Source organism: Nuphar pumila, chromosome 5, assembly GCF_984573655.1.
Source record: "Nuphar pumila chromosome 5, dmNupPumi1.hap1.1, whole genome shotgun sequence".
Lineage (NCBI taxonomy): Eukaryota > Viridiplantae > Streptophyta > Magnoliopsida > Nymphaeales > Nymphaeaceae > Nuphar > Nuphar pumila.
Genome location: NC_143253.1, coordinates 53080385 through 53090636, shown reverse-complemented (window position 1 = coordinate 53090636; position 10252 = coordinate 53080385). Strand labels below are relative to the sequence as shown.

At 40.8% G+C, this 10252-nt stretch overlaps 1 protein-coding gene across 1 annotated transcript; it reads right to left on the bottom strand.

The window, feature by feature from the left end:
- Positions 1-266: 266 nt before the first annotated feature.
- On the bottom strand, positions 267-4347 carry LOC149837599 (uncharacterized). The gene is made up of 6 exons (XM_090008072.1): positions 4140-4347; positions 3906-3985; positions 3669-3725; positions 2695-3554; positions 1867-2124; positions 267-627 (listed from the first exon to the last, which is right to left on the bottom strand). The coding sequence occupies exons 1-6, from the start codon at positions 4345-4347 to the stop codon at positions 267-269; spliced, it is 1824 nt and encodes a 607-aa protein (XP_089864198.1).
- Positions 4348-10252: the final 5905 nt, after the last annotated feature.

The following is a 10252-nucleotide window of genomic DNA, read 5'->3' as shown; positions in this document are numbered from 1 at the left end:
TTGAACCTCATGCCCAAAGCTGACTACAATTGACCTCATAGTCGCGATGTGAACCTGGGATCACGATTGGATATAATCGATATTGGCACACCATGCAATCGCACGATCTCTCTACCATACAAGTCGACTAAGCTTTCAAGAGATTGACTAATCCTGATAGGCAAGAAATGGGCAGAATTGGTGAGTCTATCCAGAATTACCCAAATCGTATCGTGCTTATGCCTCGTTCACAGCAGACTTACTATGAAGTCCATCGTAACATCTTTTCACTTCCACTGGGGAATCTCGATCCTCTGCATGTAACCGCCAGGATGCTGGTGCTCAAGCTTGATTTGCTGACAAGTCAAGCACCTCGAAACATACACTGCTACTTCACATTTTATACCGTTCCACCAATACTTCCTTTGTAAATCCTTGAACATCTTTGTCCCTCCAGGATGAACAGTATACCTTGACATGTGTATTTCATCGAGAATCTCCTTCTTCAATTCAGAGTTATCTGGAACCCAAAGTCGACCTTTCATACGAATACCACCATCATCTGCCATACTAAAGAATGAATCTTCCTGCTCCGCTTGAGCTAGAAGCTTACCATATTGGGTATCAAGCTTCTGAGCTTTGATAATTCTAGGCAAAAACTATGATCGAATGGTCAAACCAGACAATCTGATCATTTCGCTTTCAATTGAAAAAGGCTTCCAAGCCATGAAATCTCTAATCAGCTTCTAGCTCCACACCAAAATAGCCAAAATACTGCTTGATTTGTAACTAAGCGCATCTGCCACAACGTTCACCTTACCAGGGTGGTACGACAACGTGAAGTCGTAATCCTTGATGAACTCGAGCCATCGTTGTTGTCTTATGTTCAACTCCTTTTGAGAGAACAAATACTTGAGACTTTTGTGGTCTGAAAATACCTTGCACGATTCTCCATACAAATAGTGTCACCAAGATTTCAAGGTGAACACCACTGCCGCTAATTCCAGGTCATGAGTCGGGCAATTTCTCTCATGAATCTTCAACTCCCTTGATGCGTACGCAATCACTTTGTCGTGCTGCATTAGCATGCAACCCAAACATGTTCTTGAGGTGTCTGTGTACACCACAAAACTGCCTCTCCCTGAAGGTAAAGCTAACATCGGTGAGGTCGTCAGCTTAGACTTCTAGATCTAGAAACTCTCTTCGCAAGCGTCATTCCACTCAAACTTGATGCCTATATGCAAAAGCTTCCTCAACGGTAGCGCAATTCTAGAAAAGTCTTGGATGAATCGTCGGTAGTATTCTGCTAAACCAAGAAAACTACGAATCTTTGAAACATTCTAAGGTTGCTTTCAGCCTAACACTGCTTCAACCTTCACTGGATCAACTAACACTCAATCCTTGGATATCACATGACCCATAAACAACTTGCTCAAGCAAAACTCGCATTTGGAGAACTTGGCAAACAGTCTGTGTTCACGTACTCCCAATATGATACGCAAATATTCTCGATGCTGATCAGGACTCTCTGAGTAGACCAAGATATTGTCAATAAACACGATCATAAAGGTATCCATAAATGGACGAAAAATTTGGTTCATCAAATCCATGAATGTAGTTGGTGTATTCGTGAAGCCAAAAGGCATCACCATGAACTCGTACAAACCATATCTCGTTCAGAAAGTTGTCTTCGAATTATCTTCCTCTCTAATACGAAGCAGATGATAGCCTGATCTGAGGTCTATCTTCGAGAAAATCCTCGCTCTCTACAACTGATTGAAAATGTCTTCGATCCTTGGTAACGGGTACTTATTCTTAATCGTCGTTTGGTTGAGCATCCTGTAGTCAATGCACAACCTCAAAGATCTGTCTTTCTTCTTCACGAACAATATTGGTGCACCCCAGGGAGATGCATTAGGTTGGATAAAACCTTGCTCCAAAAGCTCTTCCAACTGAAGCTTCAACTCTTCGAGTTCTGTTGGAGCCATACGGTACGGTGCCTTAAAAATAGGGGTAGTTCCAGGCAACAACTCGATCTCGCATTTTGGGGGCAATCCAGATAGTTCCTTTGAAAACACATCGGGGAACTTCCGAACTACATTCAAATCTTCGATCAGAACCAACTCAGGCTCAACTGGGGTAATACTAACCAGGAACGCAGTACCCTCATTTTGTAAATACTTCTGGGCTTTGAAAGAAGAAATCAAACGGCTATCTCACAACGATCGAGAAAGCTTGATCTCCAAAATAGGATGATTGGGCTAAAATAGAACTACCTTGCCTTCTCTACAGAGAACTTGAGCATAATACTCAAACAACCAATCCATGCCTAGAATGATGTCAAACTTAGTCATGTCTAGCAAGATTACGTCAGCTGACAAGTTTTGCTCTGCCACTAACACCTCGATGCTTGAAATATATGAAGCACACAATGACTGATCACCAGTCGGAGTACGAACCTCCAACGGGTAATTCAAAGATTCTATGGTCAAAGGAAAAGTCCTAGCAAATCTGACAGATATGAAAGAATGGGAAGTGCCATAATCAAATAAGGTAAAAGTTGCTGGAATAGTACCTTGGACCAACTCTCCTTTGGTCACTTGTTCAACGGTTGTTGCATAAGCTTGACTTGCGATCGTCTTCTGGTTGCCTTGCCTCGGTTGATGCGATTATTGTGGTTGTTGTTGTTGTGAAGATTGTCTTCGATGCACGGACTATGATGTTCCTAGAGCGTTTCTCTTTAGATCATCCGACTGCTTCTTCCGACAGTCTTTGATATAGTGGTTCATCTTGCCACAGTATAAACATCCCCCGGTGTCACGAGGGCAGGGTCGACCTGGATGGTCAACAAGGCACTTTGGACATCCTGAGGCTGCTGCAATCTGACTCTGATGTTGCTGAGGATGCTGAGGTTGACAAAACTGGTGCGGCTGCTGGTTGTTGTTGTTGCGGAATCGGTTCTTCGTCGGTGGGTGAAACTTTTTTCCACCCAAATTCTTCTGAAATTGTCTCTTTTTAGGCCAAGTCCTTTGGCCTTGCTGTTGACCTTTGAAAGATTGCGTCCTCTGAGACTCTGACCAATCTTGTTCTAAAAGTGAAGTTGTCTCTAAAGCCTCATCGATTGTTGTCGGAGCACGAGTGTACACCTTCATGCGAAGAGCGGGCTTCAATCCTTGAGCGAACTTCAATGCTCGATCCTTCTCCGTGACATATAAGTTGGGACAATAACATTCAAGATTGCAAAATTTGGTAACGTACTCTGCCAAAGTATAACTTCCTTGCTGTAGATCAAGGAACTCTTGCATTTTCTTACTCTTCTCATGAGCTGAGAAGTACACTGCGAAAAAGGCTTCCACAAACTGTTTCCATGATACTGGCTCATTCTCAAACTTGATCTCCCAGGTGGTCGTCCACCATCTTTTCACATTCTTTTGAAGATGATACATCCCAAAATCAACTTTTCGGTCATCACTCACTTGCAAGACATGAAAGATTTGCTCAATCTCACGTATCCAGTCTTCTGCTGCCTCTGGAGTCGATCTTTCATCAAAGGATGGAGGGTTCATGCTCATAAACTGCTTATAGGGAACAATGGTAACAGGAGCCTAAACAGGTGTTTCTCATCTTTGGGTGGTCTGCTAAAGATGATCACCCATGGTTCACATTGCTTCAGCCTGACGACCAATGACCTCTATGAGGTTGTTGAGCAACTCCAATAAATCATCACAACGAGTACGCCACGCCATCTTAAACAAGTAAACATCATATAAGCAACAATACAACATCTCAAAAGCAAGATTTCATTTTATAAGCAAATGTTTTCATGCATTACATGCAAAAAAATACCCTTCGTCAAAGACAGGGTTACAAACCACATCCAATCACATAGGCAAATCAAAAATGAAACACTGACTCAGTGTTTCTACCAAAAAACGCTGAACATCATTATCACCACCTACTGGTGTAAAGGTCTCGATAATTTTTCTGACTTCCACATCGTCGTGGCCTGACACGAGGAGGAGAAGCAGGAGTATTTAGGGGTGTATCCGATATCTCTTGAACTTCCATCAATACTGAAGGAACAGAAGGATCTAGCAAAAACTCTGAGGAAACAACATATAGATAGGATTCCGGTGAATACTAAGGAGAGTTCGGTGAACCATGCCTATCTCCTTCATGGCTATCAACTTCTACCACTCCTGGTCCAGTGACCGATGACATATCTTCAATATCACAGGCGTTACTCTTCCAAAGTTCATTGTGAAGCTTCGTCTGGCATTCCACTTCGATGTGCCCTCTAAGACCACAATATGGGCAATCACATAACTCACAGGGGCAGACCTGTCCCACGTGATCCACAAGACACATGGCACACAGAGTTGCCTAATTTGCCATCATGTGAACACCTCGAGCAAGGTGTTGAACAACTCAGCCCAAGGATTCTTTACCTCGAACCAAGTCTTGAAGAGCTTCAAGAATCCCTTCGTAACTTAGGTTTGTTGACATCTAACCCATACATATTCAATTAAGCATACAATTCTAACTAAGAAAGTAAAAAGCATTAATAATATAAATTCAAATTTAAGCATACTTATAGTGCGATGGATGATGCACGCTGAAGTCTTGGACCACACTTAACACTGCTCTGATACCAATCTCTATGGCACCCCAAACCCCGACTTGAAAAATTCTTTTGATTTTTGAGGATTTTTTTTTTTGAAATTGGTTTTATGACAAACATCAGAAAGACAAAAGAAATGGGGTAGACAAGGGTAAAAAGGCCACAAGTCTGAGCGGGCCACAACAAGTGATACACATACATCAAAAAGTCAAAAATGTATAAAACTCAAGTGTTCTAAACTTACAAAATGAGACATTATACATCAATTCTCACAGTCTTTCAAAATGAGAGGAAGATCCCTTTAAACCCCAAAAACCAAAAAGGAGTCAGGATCTGCAGCTAAGTGTGGGTCCCCAGCCTTCATACTGTGCGCTGACGCATCACAGTTGTGCCTATTCATCACCTGCATCCCCATAAAATAAGGTCAGAACTCTTGCGAGTTGGTGAAGAACAACATCATATATTCATTTCTCAAAGAAAAAGCATATAGCATGGAAACATGTGAAGCATCAAATATATGTGCATGTGTCAGGTAAGTGTATGTGCTACAAGTCTAAGTAGCAAAAAAGTAACAAGTGCAACAGGCAGTAGTAACAGAACAAGAAACTAAACAATCACTGAACGACGGGTAACTAAGTAGCAACAAGTAAGGCAGTACGAGAATGATAACAAAGTAAGCAAGTAAAGGAACTAGTAAAGTAAGTTAGTTGTGATTGGTTAGTAATTATGTTCTTCTGATTACTCTTCGGGTATGCTAAGGAATCTTGCATTCTGTGAGACATGCACCCGGCATCTTTTATTCAAATTTGTGTGTGGTAACCGGGGATGCTACAGACCGAGTCAAACCTCATATGGGCAGCTATAGCTGAGAGAAACTCACGCATAGGTAAAGGATTACAATCGTACCTTAAAAGGTGTTTTCGTCGCGAAATTTTTCCCCCGTCTCCCCTTCCTTGCGGAAGAGAAAAAGAGAGAAATGCTTTCGCGCCTCAAACTTTGACCGGATTTTGGAAATTGTTTTGAAATACTCGCCTCCGTTTTTGAAAATTGCGGGAAAATCCATGGGATGGGGCTCGACCTGTCGGTACGAGGTTCGACCGTTCCTGCCGCCTTTAACAGGGGTAATCGAACCAAGGACCAAAACTATGCTTGACTTAGCGAAATTATCAAAGTTATGTTCTATCCTAAATGCACAGAGAATTCAGGCATGTGCTATGAGATTTTGGAAAATGCAGCTTGGGAAAACATGATGTATGCTTGGAAAATATTTGGAGTTGAAAAGATTCTCTCAGGAAAGAGGTCAATTTCTCAGGAAACTCAGATAAAAAGGGGTTTTTGAAAACATGAGAAAGCTTATAAAGATGTGGAAAATTCAGAAATAGTTGAAAATCTTGGGAAAATGGAAGTGATTCTTGAGAGAAGATGAACCTTTTGAAAAGGGAAACACTTCTTAGGAAAACTTGGACTTTGAGAGTTTTCTTGGGAAAATGATAGAAATTCATAGGAAAGCTCATTGGAGAAGGAAATTCAAAACTTGGGGAATTGAAATCCTGGGAATTTTACCTTTTGAAATACTTGGAAATCGATTTTGGATCTTGGGGAAAGTTGGGAAATCCCTTTTGAAAATCTTAAGATAACATTTTCCAAGGCAAACTGTGGAAAACTTGTCTTTGGAAAACCGATTTTGAAAAATCCTTAGAATTTCTTGAGAAATCGATTTCTTGAGAATGAAGTTTTCTTGAGAAAATCTTGAGAAAATCAATGATTCTATGATGCAAATGACATAAGTGAATGAATGCACTTTGAAAAGATTTTCTAAGAGATTTGTTGGAAAAATGTGCATTAAGTCAAGATAAATCCTTCACATATCCTGACTGTGGCCATGAATATGTTCAGAATTTAGTTGATTTGATGCACATGATTTTGAAAACTTTGGAAATATGATGTGCATTTTAAGATAGCCTAAGAGTGTAGGCTCAATGTGACTAGTAGAAAGATGACGGATCTGGGTCTCGTCCATATTCCGACTAGGGCCGTAAATATGGATCCCACCGAGTCCATCAACTCCCTAAGAGTTGGTGCACGTGCCATTTGTGAACATCCATAGTGCTTTTTGAAATAAAATGCATGAATCATATAATCAGGATATTGCATAAAATCAAACTATATGATATGCATCCTAGTCTAAGCAGGAAATTAAATCTCTTATTCCAAAATTTACATTATTACATCATTAAATAAAGGAAATAAAAGAAATTGGCAGACTTCAGCTCCTTCTTTTGAATGTCCCTGCCAAACTTGAAATAAGGTTAGCTCAAATATGTGGGTTTTTCCAAAATTTTCCAATAATATTATGAAATCATTGGATTTAATTGGATATAAACCCTATTCTCATGCTTCCTTGATATTTTGAAATGATGAAAATGCTAGAAATTCAGTGAAAAACAATTTGAAATTCGGAATTGAGGTTAAAATGACCAAAATACCCCTAAAATTAAAGCTACATCTTTAAAATCAGGGTTTTTTGAAGGAAAACTTGGTAAAATTGAGATTTTGAAATTCAAATTGAATCAAGTGATGATGAAATTCAGTAAGAGACATGATGACATGCTGCTAAACACATTATGACTGTAAAATCAGAATTTGGTGTATTGCAATTTATCCAAAATAACGAATTTCGCTTGTTTTTCGCTTGGATCTGGGTCCTGCGGAACCCTGTTTTGGTATTATAGATGATCCGAACCTCAAATGGATTCCAAATTATACCAAATTCGGTATGAAGCATCTAAACACTTTGATAAACAACCTAGAATGCTAAAACTCATGAAATGATATGATTTAAATGCCAAAATTCAAAGAAAGTCCTAAAATGATGGATTTTGCCTATGGATCCGAACCAAATGCAATGCCTAATATGATAATGCAAGATTTACACCATGGAAACTTCTGATATTTTGCAGACTGCTAAAAGGCCCGAAATGGAACATTTTTGGTTTTTACAGCCTCGGGATTTGAGCATGGTGAGTTCAGAAATAGGGATTTAATTCTGATGGAGGTAAAAATCACTCTAATCTGATAAAAAAATGCTAAAAAATATAAAATGACCATGGAAATTTATGAAATTAATCAGAGTTATGAACGACACCAACATGAACAACTTTCATGTTTATGACTTCAGCATTTGATCAACGGAGACACAGATAGAAATATAACTATTTCTGCCTAAACTAACAGACCAGACAAATGTAGCAAAACAGGGGACTGACAAGAAAAATCCGAAGCAGGGGTCAACACCGTTCTAAAAATTACAGGCTTTTAGATGCAAACAGAGGACATCTCGGACACCACTTTCACTTTTTACAGTTTCGGATTTGAAGCAACACACAAAGAGAAACCATAGCCCTAAGTCGATCCAAGATCTCAGAGGCCCAAATTAGGCTCTGACACGTGTCCCGGACTCTCGGATTTTTGTCAGTCATAAAAAAAATCATAAAAATCTGAAAAAATCATATTAAAAACTAGACATTCTCCCGAGTTCAGGGCATTTTTCGGATCGAAACTCGGATCTTCCAGGAGGGATAACTCGATTTTACAAGTCGGCAAATGGTTTTCAAAACGCATCCCGGGTTACAAAACCCGACTTACCATTTTGGATGTTTACCGCAGTAAACAAATTCAAATGGCTCCTAATTTTTTGGAAAAATTTCAGGGACACCTAAGGGCGCATACCGTGATTTTTTTAGGATTTTTAATAAAAAATAAATGCATGAAATGACGTGTGGACTGACTGACAAAAACAGAGACTTACTGAAAATAAGCAGAATTGAAAAAAAGGCTAAATTAATCCTAATTAATTCATGAAATATGCTAAATGAATGAAATAAAATGCAAATTAAACCTAGCTAACTACCTGCATGTTAAAATCATCAAGGAAGCATAACAAGACATTTTTATATATGTCGTTTTATGAGAATAGCTCAATCCATCCCTCGGATGAGCTCTTTCTTCAAACGACTCCCTATTCGGATTATAGCATCACATCACGGGGAAAAGAAGTGCACCTTGTTTCGTTACGCAGCGTAGGTGTTCTTGAAAGGGGCAGCTACCACGAGCTTCCTTTGTTCTTCACTCCGGGCTTCGGATGGTCCACCAAAATCGAGCTCCGTTGGAATTGGACTGGCCACAGCACGAGCTCTACTCCACCTTCTTCAATGCGCCAAAGGGGGCACGATTTCCAAGATTCAAAATCAGATGTTAGGAAGGCTAGGTCGGATTTTCCAAGTTCACAAGAGCTAAAAAAATGATCCCCCTAGGCTGGGCGTGAACCCTTGTTTTTATAATTTTTCTGAAAATTTTTGAAATTCAAACAGGCTGGATCTGAGCCCTCCATGTGGCGCCATCTCAGGGGGTGCCATCTGGGGGTTTTGAAATTCGAATTTGCCTTTTGCAGGGAGCCCTCAGATGGCACCACCTCAAAAGGCTATTTTGATTTTTTTGAGAAAATAAAAATGGAAATTTTTGTGGGTGAGACACCTCAGCAGGGGGAATTTGGAATTTTTCAAAAGTTTGCTTGATTCTCTCTGCAGGGAACTCCCAGAAGGCGCCACCTCAGAGGGTGCTCTCTTGGAATTTGAAATTCAAAATCACCTTTTGTAGGGAGTCCTCAGGTGGCGCCACCTCATGGTGGGCTACCTTTATTAAAAATAAAATAAAAATGAAAAATGGAGCCAAGTGGAGTCCTGGAATGGTGCCACCTCAAAAGGTGTTGACACATGTCAGAAGGACAGAGCAGTGGGCTCAGAGGGCGCCACCTCAGAGGAATTTGAATTCTACCTTTTCTGGAGAAAGGAGATCTGGACATGTGGAGGACAAGTGTCAGCTGTCTGGAGAGGCTTTCTCAAATGGCGCCACCTCAGAGGAGAATTTGAAATTCAAATGGAGGTTGGCCCTAGAGGAATGGGGGATGGACATGTGGCGCCACCTCAGGGTGGCTCCTACAATGCCATGTGGCAAGAGGGAGGAAAAGGAGGGAAAGGGACATGTGTCTCCTACTTTTCTGAAAGAGGTAGGGAGAAGACATGTGTCCTCTACTTTTTCTGAAAGAAGCAGAGAACGACACGTGGCAGAGGGGAGAGAAGGTGGGCCAAGCCATGTGGCGCCATCTCAGACAGGATGAAAAAGGTAGGAGTTCTTGATTTTCGCCACCTATGGGGGTTTTTGAATATTTGAATTCTAGCTTTTCTGAAGAAAGCAGGAAATGACACATGGCACTTGCCTTTTTCTGAGGAAATGAGGACTTGCCACGTGTCCTCTGCAGGAAACACTCCAGATGGCGCCACCTCAGAGGAGACAAGCCTACCTTTTTTATAGGAATTCAGAAGTGACACATGTCTCCTACTTTTCTGAGAAAAGTAGGAAGAGACATGTGTCAGGTTACTTTTCCAGAAGGAAGGAGGGGTTGACACCTATCCCCTGCAGGAGACACTCTAGATGGCGCCACCTCAGAGGAGACAAACTCCACTTTTTCTAGACAGGACAACCTATGACACTTGGCATCTCCTGGTAGTCTTTGAAATGACACATGGCGCAGGATGGATAGGGTGACACATGGCAGATAAAATGGGATGACATGTGGCGGCTTCTGAAGGTAGC